Here is a 20,278-nt window from a genome sequence, read left to right on the forward strand (position 1 = left end):
ATCAACTGTACTCTAAGGACTGTACAGTAACTTGGAAGTTTTCTTGTATCCATCTCCTGACTTGTCCTTTTCAACAACCTTTTTGCAGAGTTGCTTGGAGTGTTCTTTTGTCTTCATGGTGTAGTTTTAGCCAGGATACTGACTCAGCAGCATTTGGACCTTCCAGTTACAGGTGTATTTTTACTACAATCAATCAAAACACTTTGACTGCACACAGGTCTCCAAAAACAGATCTCTATTTAATTAATTATATGAGTTCTAAAACCAACTGACCACACCAATGATGATTTGGTGTGTCATATTCAAGGGGGTGAATACTTATGCAATCAATTATTTTGTGTTTTATATTTGTAATTAATTTAGATCACCTTGTAGAGATCTGTTTTCATTTTGATACAAAGTCTTTTTCTGTTGATCAGTGTCAAAACAGTCACACTAAATCCACTGTGATTCAATGTTGTAAAACAATAAAACATAAAAACTTCCAAAGGTGGTGAAAACTTTTTATAGGCACTGTACTTGTGTAGTTCCTTACCCATTTTCACTCGCCCCAGACATAAATTTCCTCCTTCTTCCTTGAGAGGTCCTACCCTCTCCTTAGTTAACCTCTTGTTTTAATGTATAAAATATCTCAGAATTCCCTTTAGTCTTACTTTCCAAAGACATTTCATGGCCCTTTTTAGACCTCCTGATTGCCTATTTAACTTCTCTCTTGCTTTCTTTTTATATTCCTCATAGACTCTAATTTCAGTTTACTAAACCTTACCATATGCTCCCTTTTCCTTTTAATTAAACTTGCGACATCTCTCATCATCCTATATTCCTGACCCTTGTCTGTCCTCCTCACAGGAACATACTAGTGCTGAATTCTGAACAGATGGACTTGAAATGACTCTCACATCAGATACAAATTTAGCCAATAAATTTGCTCTCAACCTACTCTCTCCATCTCCTGCCCAATACAGTTGGAATTACCCCTCCCTAATTTGGCACATTCCTCCTGCCTCCAGTCTTATCGCTGTCAATAACTATCTGAAAATTTACAAAGTTAGAATCCCTGTTTCCAAAATGGTAATTTACTGAAAAACTAAAAATAGATTTAACATAACAACAGCTAGACATGCAAGTATTAAATTCTTGAGGTGATTACATAAGCTAGGGTGCACTTCTGGGATTTTGGATAATTTAGTAAATTGGAACCTTTAATACTAAAACATCAAAGTTAATGGAGAAAAAAAGTATTTCTGATCGCTGAGATGTCTAAGTCTAGGGATTTACAACTGAAACTGGAACCAATCCTTTCAGCACTTAGGGAAAAGTTCTAAATATAAAAGGCAGGAAACATTTGGAATGGCAATTGATGCCAGGTCAATTGTTAACTTTTAACCTGAAATTTTCAGAATTGTGTTAAATCAGTGAAATTAAGGAATGGGGGAAAAGTTGAGGACATTGAGTTATTTCACATTAAATTGTGAAATGGCTTGAGAGGCCATTACTCTTCCTCCATTGACAAGTATATACAGCTTTAGGTTACAGGTTCACAGATATAAAGAAAACTATGAGGGCAATACAAAGGTTAAATTGGAAAGATTGTGTAAAAATGAAACCAGCAGTGCTTTTGTTCTCAATTCTTAATTTGTATTAGAACTGTAGAATATTTCTTTGCTGATAGTATAGTAGAAATAAAACACCGAGAATGCTTTCATGCAAGACTACGTATCTAGGCAGAGATAACATTTGTGCATGATACAACAAATTATTTTGAAAGCAATGGAAAATTGTTTTTAATTAAGAAGATAAAATAAACTTTAATTTGTTCTGCAGTTTGATATATGGCTACTTTTCAACAGTCTGGGTTGCTCCTGACAATGACTATGGTTGCATTATCTGTTTCTCATGTACTTTCTTAATTGGATAACCATGTAGGTCATGCTAGTACAGGTAGAATTTGATGATATTAGTTAAGTAAATAATGAACCTGCACTAAAATCTTAAACAACTATTAATTCACCCTAGTATATAGTGACACACATCAAAGTTGCTGGTGAACGCAGCAGGCCAGGCAGCATCTCTAGGAAGAGGTGCAGTCGACGTTTCAGGCCGAGACCCTTCGTCAGGACTAACTGAAGGAAGAGTGAGTAAGGGATTTGAAAGTTGGAGGGGGAGGGGGAGATCCAAAATGATAGGAGAAGACAGGAGGGGGAGAGATAGAGCCAAGAGCTGGACAGGTGATAAGGCAAAAGGGGATACGAGAGGATCATGGGACAGGAGGTCCGGGAAGAAAGACGGGGGGGGGGGGAACACCCAGAGGATGGGCAAGAGGTATATTCAGAGGGACAGAGGGAGAAAAAGGAGAGTGAGAGAAAGAATGTCTGCATAAAAATAGGTAACAGATGGGGTACGAGGGGGAGGTGGGGCCTTAGCGGAAGTTAGAGAAGTCGATGTTCATGCCATCAGGTTGGAGGCTACCCAGACGGAATATAAGGTGTTGTTCCTCCAACCTGAGTGTGGCTTCATCTTTACAGTAGAGGAGGCCGTGGATAGACATGTCAGAATGGGAATGGGATGTGGAATTAAAATGTGTGGCCACTGGGAGATCCTGCTTTCTCTGGCGGACAGAGCGTAGATGCTCAGCAAAGCGGTCTCCCAGTCTGCGTCGGGTCTCGCCAATATATAAAAGGCCACATCGGGAGCACCGGACGCAGTATATCAACCCAGTCGACTCACAGGTGAAGTGTTGCCTCACCTGGAAGGACTGTTTGGGGCCCTGAATGGTGGTAAGGGAGGAAGTGTAAGGGCATGTGTAGCACTTGTTCCGCTTACACGGATAAGTGCAGGGAGGGAGATCAGTGGGGAGGGATGGGGGGACGAATGGACAAGGGAGTTGCGTAGGGAGCGATCCCTGCGGAATGCAGAGAGGGGGGAGAGGGAAAGATGTGCTTAGTGGTGGGATCCCGTTGGAGGTGGCGGAAGTTACGGAGAATAATATGTTGGACCCGAAGGCTGGTGGGGTGGTAGGTGAGGACCAGGGGAACCCTATTCCTAGTGGGGTGGTGGGAGGATGGAGTGAGAGCAGATGTACGTGAAATGGGGGAGATGTGTTTAACAGCAGAGTTGGTAGTGGAGGAAGGGAAGCCCCTTTCTTTAAAAAAGGAAGACATCTCCCTCGTCCTAGAATGAAAAGCCTCATCCTGAGAGCAGATGTGGTGGAGACGGAGGAACTGCGAGAAGGGGGTGGCGTTTTTGCAAGAGACAGGGTGAGAAGAGGAATAGTCCAGATAGCTGTGAGAGTCAGTGGATAGGCTGTCTCCAGAGACAGAGACAGAGACAGAAAGATCTAGAAAGGGGAGGGAGGTGTCCGAAATGGACCAGGTAAACTTGAGGGCAGGGTGAAAGTTGGAGGCAAAGTTAATAAAGTCAACGAGTTCTGCATGCGTGCAGGAAGCAGCGCCAATGCAGTCGTCGATGTAGCGAAGGAAAAGCGGGGGACAGATACCAGAATAGGCACGGAACATGGATTGTTCCACAAACCCAACAAAAATGCAGGCATAGCTAGGACCCATACGAGTGCCCATAGCTACACCTTTAGTTTGGAGGAAGTGGGAGGAGCCAAAGAAAAAATTATTAAGAGTTAGGATTAATTCCGCTAGACGGAGCAGAGTGGTGGTAGAGGGGAACTGATTAGGTCTGGAATCCAAAAAGCGTAGAGCTTTGAGACCTTGCTGATGGGGGATGGAAGTATATAAGGACTGGACATCCATGGTGAAAATAAAGCGGTGGGGGCCAGGGAACTTAAAATCATCGAAAAGTTTAAGAGCGTGAGAAGTGTCAGGAACATAGGTCGGAAGGGATTGAACAAGGGGTGATAAAACCGTGTTGAGGTATGCAGAAACGAGTTCAGTGGGGCAGGAGCAAGCTGAGATAATAGGTCCCTCTGAATATACCTCTTGCCCATCCTCTGGGTCCCCCCCCCGTCTTTCTTCCCAGACCTCCTGTCCCATGATCCTCTCGTATCCCCTTTTGCCTTATCACCTGTCCAGCTCTTGGCTCTATCTCTCCCCCTCCTGTCTTCTCCTATCATTTTGGATCTCCCCCTCCCCCTCCAACTTTCAAATCCCTTACTCACTCTTCCTTCAGTTAGTCCTGACGAAGGGTTTCGGCCTGAAACGTCGACTGCACCTCTTCCTACAGATGCTGTCTGGCCTGCTGCATTCACCAGCAACTTTGATGTGTGTTGCTTGAATTTCCAGCATCTGCAGAATTCCTGTTGTTTGCTAGTATATAGTGATTAGCTTGATTACAATGCAATGTTCTCAACTTGCAAAAGTGTGGAAGAACAAGGATACCATGACTAGGGAAAAATTAGGTAGTTAAGCTACCAAATGCTATTGATCATTCTGGTATCTGTATCTTCTCCTGGTGCTTCTGTAGTTAACAGCCTTTTTACTAATAGCTTAAATGACATTAAAGCAGCATTGAGATAATTTAACATGGCTTTACAAGTTTAGTTCTGTCGAATGTACCCAAATTACACCAAAAGCTTCTTCCAACGAAGAAAGGAGAAATAATGTTGGAATGTATAATGAAAAAGCAACAAAATAAAACCTAAGAAAAACATTTGTAAAGGAATTGAGAGAGTCTGGATTTGAATGTAGCCACATTGGAGAACATGAAGTATTCTGGCAGATAGTCCTCAGAACCAACAAAAAATAAATATGTACTGCCTTAAAATAGTTCATACAGGTGTGAACATTTACCACAATGCTATAATACACATACTATTCATTTTATTACAAATATGCTATTACTATTACACCAAACAATTGACTTTCTATAAAAGAAATATATAGCTGAAATTTGAAGATGTAATGTGAGACCTATGGCAAATGCACTTGGAATATTTATTTTAGCAATCATTGGTTAATAAAAGGTATACCAAAACAATATAAGCTAGAGCAACAAGCTATTGAAATTTCCCCCACCTCTTCGTTTTTTTTTTGTAAACTTTACCGCTTTATACTAAATTCAATACATTGAAGTTAGGCATTCTAGTGAAACATTTAAATATGAGAATGAACACTTCTTGTACTGACACATGCATGAAAAATTCCAGAACTATGGACAGGATTAGTGACAATTCTTCAAGTTTCAACAAATGCTTCGTCAAGCTTGGCTGGAAGATAATGCTCATGTATTTGTAACCCAGTACTTCTTATTACGTCAACCACTGGGTCAGCAGGCACTGGGGGTAGGAGGTTTTCACAATTTAAAAGGGTGAATCTCTCTATAACACATCAAAACCATTGTAGGCAACAAGTCAGAACAGAAAGTTATTCAATATAGTACTCTAAAAAGGAAATATATTATCTAAATGTACTTTCTTAATCTGCATGTCAGTACACGAGTCTCAAATATGGCAATTTTTACTTTGAGTGTTAATAGTCACACAATCAATGATGGATATGGGAAAATGGGGAAAGAAAAGACAAACACATAGGGAAAGAATACATGAGGTGAGTGGTGGTCAGGCTAAGTGATCCGGAGGTATTGAACTTACAGAAATTCCTTTAGTAACTGTCTGGGTAGTTTTATCAACATTTGAACAGGCTGGTCGTTTTGTGGCTGTATTTTCTTTCTGGCAATTACATCTGGTGCTCTGTATCCAAAAAAGAATGGAATTAGTCAAACAAACTGACAAAAATAATGCCATTACACCTTAGTGCCACATCTTTCACCTGAGTTCACCAACCATTACATTTTTTTACATGGCTTTGCTTCATAGTAAGCTTTGGTCTACCCTACTTTAACCAAAATTTGACACATTTGAACTCTTACCTCTCCCTCTCTTTTGGTAACTTTTCTCATTCCCCAAATGTCCAAGAATTCTCATGTTCTTCCATATATTAACTTCTTATGTCCATCCTCTTAACTATTGAAAACCATATTCTGAACTACCTCACTCCTAAACTCAGGAATTGCAGTGCCAATGAAAAGTATTCACCACCATCTCCTGACTTGTGCTTTTCAATAACCTTTTCATGGAGTTGCTTAGAGTGTTCTTTTGTCTTCATGCTATAGTTTTTGCCAGGATACTGACCCACTAGCAGTTGGACCTTTCAGATACAGGTGTATTTTTACCACAATTAATTGAAACACTTGACTGCACACAGGCCTCCAAAAACAGATCTCCATTTAACTAATTATAGAACTATAGAACCATAGAACACTACAGCACAGAAAACAGGCCATTTTGCCCTTCTAGTCTGTGCCAAAACTTTATTCCGCTAGTCCCATTGACCCGCACCCAGTCCATAACCCTCCAGACCTCTCCCATCCATGTATCTATCCAATTTGTTCTTAAAATTTAAGAGTGAGCCCACATTTACCAAGTCAGATGGCAGCTTGTTCCACACTCCCACCACTCTCTGAGTGAAGAAGTTCCCCCTAATGTTCCCCCTAAACCTTTCCCCTTTCACCCTACAGTCATGTCCTCTCGTATTTATCTCTCCTAATCCAAGTGGAAAGAGCCTACTCGCATTTACTCTGTCTATACCCCTCATTATTTTGTAATCCTCTATCAAATCTCCCCTTATTCTTCTAAGCTCCAAGGAATAAAGTCCTAACCTGTTCAATCTTTCCCTGTAACTCAATTCCTGAAGACCTGGCAACATCCTAGGAAATCTTCTCTGCACTCTTTCAATCTTACTGATAATCCTTCCTATAGTTAGGTGACCAGAACTGCACACAATATTCCAAATTTGGCCTCACCAGTGTCTTATACAACCTTGCCATAACATCCCAACTCCTATACTCAATTCTTTGATTTATGAATGCCAGAATGCCAAAAGGCTTCTTTACCACCCTGTCCACCTGTGACGCCACTTTCAGGGAGTTATGGATCTGAACTCCCAGATCCCTTTGTTCCTCCGCACTCCTCAGTGCCATACCATTTACTGTGTATGTCCTACCTCACACAGTGTGTGACTTCTAAAACCAATTGGCTGCACCAGTGATGTTTTTTTGTGTCATATTAAAGAGGATGAATATTCATGCAATCAATTATTTTGTGTTTTATATTTGTCATTAATTTAGATCACTTTGAAGAGATCTGTTTTCACTCTGATACAAAAGAGTCTTTTTCTGTTGATCAGTGTCAAAAACAGCCTAATTAAATTCACTGTGATTCAATATTGTAAAACAATAAAACATGAAAACTGCTAGGGTGGGGGGGGGGGTGAATACTTTTAATAGGAACTGTAGCTCTCTTCCCCCCCCCCTTTCATTTCTCCAGAAGGACTCTTTAGTCAAGCCGCTTAGTAAATTTCCTAATAGATCTTCCTTTGTCTTAGTATAAATGTTTACCAAGTATGTGCCTGTAAAGCACTTTGAGATACTTTACAATTTTAAGACTGTATAACTATTTTATTTTCTAATCAACTGTATTCCTCACTGTAATTTATTCATGAGTGAAATGACTGGGGAGAGTGATACAAGGTAACTTGTAAATATTTTGAAAATTGTGTGATTTGTTGCAGCCTCAACCCCTGCAAAAGCAGTCCTTATACTCATTAGTACAATATTAGATGACGTATTACATATTGCTGGTCATAACATGCTGCAGTGTCATATACTAATAGTTCAGCAACCACAGAAACAATGAATATTTTAACCTCTTTACCTCATGACATATACAGTTTACTACAATATCAATCAATATTAAGCAACACAAATTTAGCAAGTGGTAATATTAAAACGAACTTCAATTAATGAAGTGCTTATCAGAGAGAGATTCATTTTGGAGATGTTACACCATGTTGTAACTCCGGAGGCAAACCAGTTTCTTGCAGTAATGAGTTTCTGTCCTTATCGCAATGTCTTTATTCTAAACAGGAATAGATGGACTGTACACTAGTCAAACAAAACAGTGTTCTTTCAGCAGAAGCTGATGACTCCATTTATACTGGTCTGGTCATCAACAGATCCCTCAGCTTCTAGTAAACTAAAGGTATCTGGTAATAATTAATTTACTTTTTCAATATTTTTATTACAAACCCCATTTTCAGAAAAGTTGGGATATTTTCCAAAATGCAATAAAAACAAAAATCTGTGATATGTTAATTCACGTGAACCTTTATTTAACTGACAAAAGTAGAAAGATTTTCAATAGTTTTACTGACCAACTTGATTGTATTTTGCAAATATACACAAATTTAGAATTTGATGGTTGCAACAGACTCAACAAAAGTTGGGACAGAGGCATGTTTACCATTGTGTTACATCACCTTTCCTTTTAATAACACTTTTTAATCGTTTTGGAACTGAGGATACTAATTGTAGTAGATTTGCAATTGGAAATTGAAAACCATTGTCACTCAACGTAGTCCGTCACTGCATCCAGAAATGCAGCTTGAAACTGTATTACGCAAGGAGGAAGCCATACGTCAACTCTATGCAGAAACACCGGCGAGTTCTCTGGGCCCAAGCTCATCTCAGATGGACCGAAAGACTGTGGAACCGTGTGCTGTGGTCAGATGAGTCCACATTTCAGCTAGTTTTCGGAAAAAACGAGTGTCGAGTTCTCCGTGCCAAAGATGAAAACGACCATCCACATTGTTATCAGCGAAAGGTGCAAAAACCAGCATCTGTGATGGTATGGGGATGCATCAGTGCCCACGGCATGGGTGAGTTGCATGTATGTGAAGGTACCATTGACTCTGAGGTGTATATTAGGATTTTAGAGGGACATATGCTGCCATCAAGGCAACGTCTCTTCCCGGGACGTCCATGCTTATTTCAGCAGGACAATGCCAGACCACATTCTGCACGGGCTACAACAGCGTGGCTTTGTAGACACAGAGTGCGTGTGCTTGACTGGCCTGCTGCCAGTCCAGATCTATCTCCTATTGAAAATGCATGGCGCATCATGAAGAGGAGAATCAGACAATGGAGACCACGGACTGTTGAGCAGCTGAAGTCTTATATCAAGCAAGAATGGACAAAATTTCCAATTGCAAATCTACTACAATTAGTATCCTCAGTTCCAAAATGATTAAAAAGTGTTATTAAAAGGAAAGGTGATGTAACACAATGGTAAACATGCCTCTGTCCCAACTTTTGTTGAGTGTGTTGCAGCCATCAAATTCTAAATTTGTGTATATTTACAAAATACAATTAAGTTGGTCAGTAAAACTATAGAAGATCTTTTCTTTGTACTTTTGTCAGTTAAATAAAGGTTCACGTGAATTAACATATCACAGATTTTTGTTTTTATTGCATTTTGGAAAATATCCCAACTTTTCTGGAAATGGGGTTTGTAATTTCTACATAGAAGAATACAGAGTACATTAAGATATACAAGTCAAAAAAAGATAAAATAATACCAAATACATTATACTTGATTCACACTTGCAATCTCATTACCCTATATTCATGTAAATTAAATTAAATTGTAATATTGAAATGTGATAATTTTATTATACAAAACAAAGAATCTAAACCCACTACCAAGATTGAAGCTGTTTGGTAAAGAAAGAAAAAAGGTAAAAAAATCCTTATCATATAGTGAAATAAGTTATTAGCCAACATCTGTACTTTAACAGCAAATCAAAGGTTTTGAAAATAGTTCAGAAATGGTCCCCACAACGTTTCAAAGTCTTGGTTAGATTCAGAAATTGAACAACGGATCTTCTCTAAATTTAAACATGACATAACATCACATAACCATTAAGCGTGAGTAGGCGGAACGACATCCTTCCATTTAAGCAAGATCGCCCTCCGAGCTATAAGAGAAATAAAAGCCAAAATATGCAAATCAGATGTTTCCAAAATAATATCTTTTCTTTCAACAATACCGAATAAGGCAGTCAAAGGGTTAGGCTTAAAATTTACTTTGAAAAGTACAGAGAAAGTTTGAAATACCTCCTTCCAGTATTTTTCAAGACTTGGGCATGTCCAAAACATATGAATTAGTGAAGCTTCTCCATTGTTACATCTATCACAATAGGGAGATATATCTGAGTAGAAACGAGACAGCTTATCCTTAGTCATGTGGGCCCTATGGACCATTTTAAATTGTAGGAGGGAATGGCGGGCACGTAACGATGAAATGTTAACCAATTTAAAAATTTCATCCCAAGTTTCCTGAGAAATTGAAGTCTGTAAATCTTGTTCCCAGAGATTTTTAATTTTGTCTAAAGGAGCATTTCTCGTTCCCAGCAATACGCCATAAATATTGGATATTGAACTATTATGAAAAGGTTTCAAATTAGAAATTACATCTAATAAGTTCTTATCAGGACTTTTAGGAAATGTATATAATTGAGATCGCAGAAAGACTTTAATTTGTAGGTATCAAAAAAAGTGGGGTTTTGGTAAGCTATATTTAGCTGACAATTGCTCAAATGAAAAGAGACTTCCTTGAACAAACATATCCTGGAAGCATTTAATACTCAATCTATCCCATTCTTTAAAAACTAGATCGATCATAGGTTTAAAAAAAATTAGAAAAAATGGGAAAAGCAAGGTTTACAATGACTCTGCCAATAGAAGGAAGCACTTTTTATACATGATACAAAATCGCTCAGCAACATCAGCAACTAAAAATGCATTAATGAAAAATGAACAAAATAAATTGGTATGATTTAATGATTTATCTGAAAAGTGGTCAAATTCAGGAATTGAATATTCCAGGATATTTAAGTTTTGAAAGAGCAGGCAAAATAGAAAAGAAGAATGAGCACCTAATAACCAAGAATGAGATAAAAGCAGAAGAGGAAAGGACTACAGCTTGTAAAATCAAGAAATAAAATCAGGTTTGATAGAGTTACTAATTAGGAAATTCGAGATTTTTGTAAAGAAGATGATGTTAAAAAATAGTGGGTGATATTAATACACCCTGGAGCAGCCTGGAGAAACCAAATGTCTGATAAATAGAGGTTGAATTTATGAAGTGAACAATAGATGAATTTCTGTTGAGAAACAAATGATAGATCAGCCTATTTTAGACCCTGCATTGGTTTATTAAAGATCTTGCAGTTAAGAGATCATCAGAGAAGAGTGATCATAATGTGATACATTTTGATTTAGAAACTGACAATATTACAGTTCAAAATTAAATTAATTTCTTAAATGTAAGTGGGTAGTTCAGTTGCCGCACAGCTCCAGTGACCAAGGTTTAATGTTGACCTTAAATATGGTCTATGTGGTGTTTGCATATTCTCTGTAACAACCATGGGCTCCCATCCCCATCCACTGCCCAGTGCTCAGGTTTCCTTCCGCATCCCAGATTTGCTGGTTGTTAGGGGAACCAGGTGGGAATTAATGGGCATATGAGACAAAATAAGTCACTAGGAAATGGGTGGAGAAATAGAATATACGGGACTGATCTAAGAACTAGTATACACTCTACTGCTGAATGACTTCCTCCCAATGTTGTGAGAAAATATAAAAGGTATAATACGTAAAAGGTAAAATCATTACTAACAGTGATGAACACTGAACAAAACAAAACTGCTGGAAGAACTTAGTAGTCAAGCAGCATCTATGGATATAAGGCCAGGTCAAGACCCTACATCAAGGCTGAGTTTGCTTTGGATTCCATTATCTGCAGTTTCTTGGGTCTCCAGGTTAACAAAGAACAATGGCTGAATAGTTAAAAAAGATATCTTCCTCTAAAGCAAAAAAAAAAATCAAGCAGAAAAATGGCCCAGCAAGGGCTAATGAGAAATTAGATAGCATCAGATCAAATGTTTCTGCACATTGACACAAAACTGCAGAAAAACATCTTTGACATCATTTGGTAATTTTGCCAAAACCAAACAGTGACTTTGAGGATTTGGAAATTTCAGAGTTCAGCTAAGTGGGAACAAGAAACCAATAAGGAATGATTGGAAGGTAACATACTATGCAACTTTAATATTTAAGAAAAAGAGAGAGATGAAGAACTATAGACAAGTTAATCATACATTAATCGAACGGAACATCCTATCAACCTCATCATGACGGAAGTATTAGTAGAGCACTTAGAAATAGTAATAGAATTTAAGAACATCAATATGGATCAATAAAAGGGAAATCTTACTTGATAAATATGTTTTTTTGAGGCCATAACGAGCAGAATAGAAAATAGGGTGCTGGAAAATGTGGTGTATTTGTATTCTTAGAGGGCATATGATAAAGTGCCATTCAAGAGATTACTAAACAAATTTAGGGAACTATGGATTGGGTATAATCTAGTGGCAAGGACTGACAATTTACTAATGGACAAAACAGAGAGGAATAAAGAGCGATGCTGAGACTAGTGGATTGCTACAGAGATCAGTGCTGGGGCTCTGCTTCTCACATCAATATCAATATTTCAGATGGGGGACAAAGTATACAATTTAAAGGTTTGTTAATGAAACCAAAAGTATTAGTCTCAAGAAAATGCAGAAAAACATCAAAGGTTTCCAAACAAGGTCAGTGTATAGCATATGGAATACAAAAATATGGAAAAAAGTAAAGTCATGAAAGTTCATTGAAAAAGGCTAAGTTTTTTAAAAAAATGGTGATAAATATAAAAACACTATTGATTACAGGGACGTGGGTGTCACTCTACATGAATCACTTTAAGTTAACTTGCAGATACTGTTTATTAAGCCATTAGGAAAACAATAGTATGAAGACATAAGAAACTATGGATGGTGGAATCTGAAGCAAAAATCAACCAGCTGGTAGAACTTCATGGGTCAAGCAGCATCTGTGGAGGCAAGGAGATGGTTGACATTTTAGGTCGAGACCCTGCATTAGAATTGAGAGTGTAGAGGGAAAATAACCAATGAGACTGGTAGGGGAAGCAGATGGGGAAAGAGCAAAGGAGGAGCACTGCCACAGAGGGTGGTATGAGATAGGGAGAAACAGATAAGGAAAAAAATAGGCAAATAGTGTTAGATGGGATAAGGAGGCTAGAGGAAGGGTAAACAGTATGTGGCTTTCATGAAAGGGGATATTTGTACCAGAGTAAAGGTGTTTTACTGCAGCTTTGAATCAACGTGAGAAAACACCCTTAAGATATCCAGTAAAGGTTCCTGAGCATTTGATGATTTCAGCAGGCTATGCCTTTTTCCGGAAATGAGAAAGTTTAAGGAGTCTCTTGAGTAGGAATCAGAAGTAGAACATTTGTGGGTTCATGCTCAACATGGAGGGGTGGCAAGAAAAGTACCTAATGTAGCTCTAATAATGACAGTCACCTTTATGTGTATGGCTACATCAAACTGTCTAATGTCTGGGAATGCAAAAACCAAACATCACTACATGCTGGTGTTCAAACTGGTCCTAGTGTTATGAAGGACAGGCATGGCATTGTAGTAGAATGTTCTATTTAGTTAGACCATGCACAACATCTGACCCTGTTGAAAAACTTCTGTGGAAAAGCAGTTTTTATAGTAAGTCAATCTGGTAGTAACCTACAGAGGTCTAGTAGAGAAAGCAAAAGGTGGATGCTTTCAGGTGGTTCCCACAAGACTCACAAAATAATTTGCCTCTTAAACAGAACTCTCAAATGTGCACCAAGGGCCATCTGCAAAATATTCCTTAAAACAGCCTAAATTTCAATCACAAGGAATTCTGCAAATGCTGGAAATTCAAGCAACACACATCAAAGTTGCCAGGCAGCATCTCTAGGAAAAGGTACAGTCGACGTTTCGGGCTGAGACCCTTCGTCAGGACCAACTGAAGGAAGAGCTAGTAAGAGATTTGAAAGTGGGAGGGGGGAGGGGGAGATCCAAAATGATAGGAGAACACAGAAGGGGGAGGGATGGAGCCAAGAGCCAGACAGGTGATTGGCAAAAGGGGATATGAGAGGATCATGGGACAGGAGGCCCGGGGAGAAGAAAAAGGGGGGGGGGGACCCAGAGGATGGGCAAGGGGTATAGTCAGAGGGACAGAGGGAGAAAAAGGAAAGAGAGAGAAAGAATGTGTGTATATAAATAAATAACGGATGGGGTACGGGGGGGAGGTGGGGCATTAGCGGAAGTTAGAGAAGTCAATGTTCATGCCATCAGGTTGGAGGCTACCCAGACGGAAGATAAGGTGTTGTTCCTCCAACCTGAGTGTGGCTTCATCTTTACAGTAGAGGAGGCCATGGATAGACATATCAGAATGGGAATGGGATGTGGAATTAAAATGTGTGGCCACTGGGAGATCCTGCTTTCTCTGGCGGACAGAGCGTAGGTGTTCAGCAAAACGATCTCCCAGTCTGCGTCGGGTCTCGCCAATATATAGAAGGCTACATCGGGAGCACCGGACGCAGTATATCACCCCAGCCGACTCACAGGTGAAGTGTCGCCTCACCTGGAAGGACTGTCTGGGGCCCTGAGTGGTGGTGAGGGAGGAAGTGTAAGGGCATGTGTAGCACTTGTTCCACTACACATTTCAATCACATTGCCCTTGTAAAAGAAATAGCCTTCCAATAGTGTTTGTTAAGAAGGTCTGAAAAGGGATAACCTCTTTGTTAAGGTTATGCTCAGCAGTTGTGTGACACAAGCCTTTCCTTTACAGGTGGTTACTAGTTATGAATAGTGACCAAACATCAAATGCTGCTAGGTTTCATCAACTGAGTGAAAGATGCATTTTGACCTGCCTGCAACTCGAGTCTTCCAGTGCAGATGTTCACAACTAATTGTTACCAACAGTAACCTTAAAAGTGCAGAAGTACGTACTGAAGGAGACTGAAATTTGTTGCAGACACAGCAAATGCTTTGTGGGAAGGACCACATTCTAGAATTCAGAACATTGAGGAGATGGACTCTGTGCAAAAGTGTCTTATTGATGGAATGTTGGAGGATGGAAATTAGTGACTCTAATGCTTTGTCAGTGAATATCTTGAATTGCTTGGCACAGTGAAAGGAGATAACTATTGTGCTGTGTTGTTTAGAAAAGCTATGTAAAGTGCTAGATGAGATCCATTGTGCAACTCACTTTAGAAAATGCTAAATAATCAGACGGTCCACTCATGCACATGAGCACTTCATTTCATCATTCACCACAAACTACTGATGTCTGGAGCACTGGGGCTAATTTCAGGCTACATGAAGTATTGAGATATGCTAATTTTAGTTCTTAATGCTATATTAGGAGTCAATTTCTAGCAGGTAGGTTGAGTGACAATGTATTATGCAAATACATAGGCTGATTAACATGGACTACTTCAAACCTTAGAAAACAATGAAGCAGGAATCCAAACTCACTGTGACAAGACAACTGAGGGTTCAACAATGGCAAAAATAACTCTAAGTAATGCAATGGACGCAAACATAATTTCATCAATAATTAAGGGAAAGAAATAAGAACGTGTCCACCTCATCTTTCATACAGCTTCAAATTTCAAAACTAAGTATCTTCTTGGTAAGACTTTCTCATTAAGATTTTACTAGCTGCATTGTTCATCTGCAACATGTTTTTGTATCCGTACCTTCATTTAAAAGATGTTTTGCATAACAAGTTACTTCATAGAACATCAGATTTGAAAGCATTTTTTTATTGGAAGATAAATTAACTGTTGCATTATTTCTGTTTTTGATGATCAGCAAACTTAATCCCAAATCCTAACTTCCATTCCTAGGAGCAACAAAAGTGCATTAACAACATCAATGACATTACAAATTTATATCTACAATTTACATATAGAAACAGAGAATTAAAGGAAATAGAAGGGAAAATGTGAAAAAAAATAGAAGGTTCTAACTATTAAAGTCTAAATCTCTGATCCTGCAATAGCTAACTTAGAGCAACAAGACAGTTACTTAACAGTAATTATCAAGGATACATAAGGCTTGAAATCACAAGACTTTCTGTGGAGTTTACTTTATATAAACAATAAACAAGGCAACATAATGCTGTTAATGCAAAGCTACTTGCACAGCACCATCTCAGACGATACCTTTTATTTATTAAATTTTAACTATGCACCTTCTGCTTGCCACTGTGATATCATTTGTACATACAAAAACAACAGTGAACATCATAGCTTCTGCTTCTTTGATAGAAAATTCTGGGACAACGTTTATAATTTTGTACCAATGCTTATTGTGACTGATTAATTAATTTATTATGAATTGATTGATAAGAGAATTAATAAGATTGATGTCAAGACTGAGGGATGTCAACAGAAATATTGGCACAACAATGCTTATATGAAGTCACAAAATAATGTGAAATCTTCAAAATTTAAACTTTTTTCCTGTGAGAGAACTGTTCATTATTTTAATATCAACTGATTACTGCTGCAGTACAATATCAGAAGCCCTTCTTGTAAGTTTGAGTGGGTAAATCACAAGTGACAGTCACACTGTCAATACTTTGTACAACAGGAAATATCATGCAGTACAAATCTAATTTATTTGGAGGCATGCTGATTTATATTTATAATAATGTGCCCCTGCAACTGATGGAAAATTGCTTAACAATTATAATAGTAAGAATGGAAGCAAAAGCAGTGAAATAATAAAAAAGAGACTACTACATATAATTATTTTTGTCCTTTTGCTTGGCATAATTAAAGCAATCCAAATAACTCATCAGTTATGCTCTTTACTGTGAATGAGCAAATTGAGGTATCTCTTTGCATGTATGGAGAGTTATGTTTTCCAGAATTATTTCATGTCTTTGTGACAATTCCTTTCTTCAATCAAATGCTCCAGCTTAATACATCACATGCTTATCTAGAGCTTATGGTGCATGCTGGACAACTTGTAACTTTCATTGCTCTGGCTATTTCATGGCTTTAATTTAGCAAATGAATCAAACCAATTTGATTGTTTTAAACTACTGGAATATCTTGCTGTCAGTAAAGTTTTGATAAGCAATTGCAGTAAAACATGGATTTAAATAGAAACTTGTGAAACACTTGACCAAAAATATTATTGAAGATTTAAGCCATGGACATTATAGGTTGTCCTTGGCAGTATGTTGTAATTCTGAGTTACCTTCATGAATCACTGCCATCTATTGTTGTTTATGGCAAGGCAGTTCCCACATTTCTTACCATAATGACAGCACCCCAGTAATAAGTTTTGATTACAATACAGACTACAATACCCCAAGGATTTTAAAGCAGGTTCTTTTTGTATGCCTGCCAATGTAAAACATAGAATTAAAAACTAAATCAACCCCTTAATAATGGTAAAGTATGCCTTCATTTGGTACAGGAAAATGGTAATTTCTTGGCTTTGACACAGGATGCAATAAATGCCATTTTCTCAAGTTACAATATAAACTGATCCATTAACTATGAGCAGGTATGCAGGCAAACCCTGCTAAATAGTAAGATCGGGTTTCCTACGGGCTTGCATTGATGACAAGTTACACTCAATGACATTCTATTGCATGAAGTGAATCAATTCTAAGAAAAAGGATCTGGTTTGGGGCTCCAAGCAAATGGCAGATGGATTTCTAGAATGTTCTTGGAAAGACTGACTGAGCTCATTAGCCTCTCTTCTAACAGTCTGCAACAAAAGCCAACTTTCACGCTTTATTTGGCACAACACATCAAATTGTAGCAGAAATAAGTGTGGACTAAAATTGTCCTCCAGCAATCACAAATGTGATCACTTAACCAGTGTTAACTGTTGGAAGTTGGCTTTGAATTTGCAATTAGGTCTAACAAAATAGTTTTTAAAAAGGTCTTGACTTGCAGTAAGTAGTTACTAGAAATGTTGTCAGTCTCGCAAAACCTCAGAGGAAGTTTTGACTGACATTTTGTTCACAGTGTGTATCAAAACTTAAACCAAGTTTTCATGTCATCGTATTTAGTCCTCTGATTCAAGGAATATGAACACAAAAGAGAATGAAGTTTACTAGTACACTACTGGATTTAGCCAGATAACTGAATATTATGAAAACTCACAAGCAGAAATATGTATTTTGCTCTTATTAAACATGGCTACATGAATAGACCACCTGACACACAATCAGCTTCAGTACAAATTTTATACCGTACTTGCAGCACAATAGTCAAACTACAAATGGTAACATTAAAGAATAATTCATCTAATAAAGAAAACAATTCCAGTATTTTTACTCAGATCATGTTAAGTAATTAAACATGATCCTGCATTACTCAAAGTGGAAGGAGTTATGCTAGCAGGAAGGAAGAAATGAACTTTTAAAACTATCTGATCTATTTTACATCATTATTTCTTCTAATGTTGAAACTTCTAATCAAGGCACAAATGGTACTGAGACAGAACTGATTCCAATTACAATGCTCAACATAAATTCTATTTACCTAGGAGCAACTGAGCTTGGTAAAATGCAAGTAGATTGGAGAAAATTCCAAACAAGGTTTGCTGTGCTAGTGAATCACTCTTTACTGGGGTATCTGATATTGACACACCTCCTCCTCCCTAAATAACATACAGTAGGGGAATGGTCAATGAGAAAATCATTCCAGTTGCTTTCTCCCTCTTGAAAAACACAAACAGGAGCTGTTAGTGAAGGTCTTGGGATTTGAGAATTTCAGATTCACTTGAAGGAGCAACTATAGGTAGTGGAAATCTCAGCAGGATAGTTAAAAAAAATTACAGAAAAAGTTACCAAACTTCAAAATCCTCAAATGATTTTAAACTTAAATGTTTTAACACATACCCTACCTCATGTAAGATCTGCAAAATTTCAAATGTATTGTGTTTTCTAGGATTTGCAGAGGGTTCAGAATGAGTCTAAGTGCCTCATTATAGGAAGGATGAGAAAGGTTTAGAGCAGGTACAGAGGAGCTTTACCGGGATGCTGCCTGGATTAGAGACCATGCCTAATGAGGACAGATTGAGTAAGCTAGGGCTTTTCTCTATGGAGTGAAAGAGGATGAAAGGTGACTTGATAGAGGCGAACAAACTGCTAAGCGGCATAGAGCGGACAGTCAGAGTCTTTTTCCTAGGATGGAAATGGCTAATATGAGGGGGCACAATTTTAAGGTAATTGGTGGAAAGTATACAAAGAATGTCAGAGGTAGGTATTGATAGAGAGTGACAGGTACGTGGAATATGCTACCAGGCGTGGTGGTAGAGGCAGATATATTTGGGACATTTAGATAAGCAAATTGATGGAAGAAAAATGGAGGACTATGGGGGAATGCAAGGGTTAGATTCATCCTAGAGATAGATCAAACATTCAAGGAAATTGAAACAATTAAAATCTCAGCTTAAATCGAACGTAAATCATTGTACTCAAAATTAGGGTGAAAAATCAATGGCACAATTTTAGACTTAATCATCAAAATTTTATACATTTGAGATTCTAGTTTCTGGCATTTAGCCAATGAATCTTTGTTGAATTATTGAGACAAAAAGATTTGCAGCCTCATACAAGCATCTGTTTAAAAAAAATAGATTCAGTGGTTGATGGCCCTTTGCAGGGCAAATGTTAGATCTCTTGAATTTTAAAAGAATTAAGTCTCTATAACAATGAAATGATAAGGCTGCCCTATTCTTGGCAGTTTTCAAATATTGGAGTCAGTGAAAGCAAATTGATTAAATGGCACATTCCCAATCTACAAATACAAATAGATTCATGAATTTTTTGATAGCTTAAACATCAAATGATTCTCTTCATAAATTTGGACTTCATATATGCTGCTAGTATGAATCAAAGTTAATTTCAAAGTTGCTGACATAATCCTCATTCAAATAATAAATGTGTATCTTTGATCAATATACCTTCAATCACTTTTAATGAAGATTGAAAGAAAACCATCAATATGATTAAGAGGGAGGGTATATCCATTTTGAAACCAAAGCTTTACCTTGGATGTGTCTATGGCTGAACTTGTTTGTGGGAGAAGTCAACTGATGAAATAAAGTGTGATCATGTTTTTATCTCTATATATTTAAGTGCTCTGAACATACCAAGAATACGCTTTATCCGTTGAGATCATGAAAAGGAGAGCTTTCCAGATTGGGTAAATGCAATTAATTATAGATAAATTAGAAACAGTGATTGCTGCTTTAGTTTTGCAATACGGGAATTCAAATCACAGGTTCAAAGACACTCTGTGCTACCCCCATCATAGAATTAGAACTGAACACCACCGGAAAAAAAAACATTAAATTGCTTTATTTCCTCTTGCTTATCAATGTCTTGTGAATTCTTTTCAGCCACAAGCTGTGGAGTAATCGTAGCACACTAGCTACTGCATGGTTTTGAAAGAGCAAGATTTTAGTTCAATGACAAGAAGATCCAAAACAATTAGAAACTTGGCCCCTGTAGCACAGACTGCATGCACAAATACTCCCACTAAAAAGACTGC

General features: G+C 37.9%; 1 protein-coding gene across 3 annotated transcripts in view; it reads right to left on the bottom strand.

The window, feature by feature from the left end:
- The window catches only part of ccser2a (coiled-coil serine-rich protein 2a), a 736,576-nt gene that overhangs the window by 121,926 nt on the left and 594,372 nt on the right, over nt 1-20,278 (bottom strand). For all 3 annotated transcript variants that reach the window (XR_011889642.1, XM_072282572.1, XM_072282573.1), the window contains exon 10: nt 5,558-5,656. Coding sequence is in view for 2 of the 3 variants with exons in the window: in XM_072282572.1 (XP_072138673.1) it covers nt 5,558-5,656 (99 nt within the window). In the remaining variant the exon portion in view is untranslated. The remainder of the gene's footprint in view (nt 1-5,557; nt 5,657-20,278) is intronic.

The sequence above is a fragment of the Mobula birostris genome, chromosome 18 (assembly GCF_030028105.1).
Source record: "Mobula birostris isolate sMobBir1 chromosome 18, sMobBir1.hap1, whole genome shotgun sequence".
NCBI lineage: Eukaryota > Metazoa > Chordata > Chondrichthyes > Myliobatiformes > Myliobatidae > Mobula > Mobula birostris.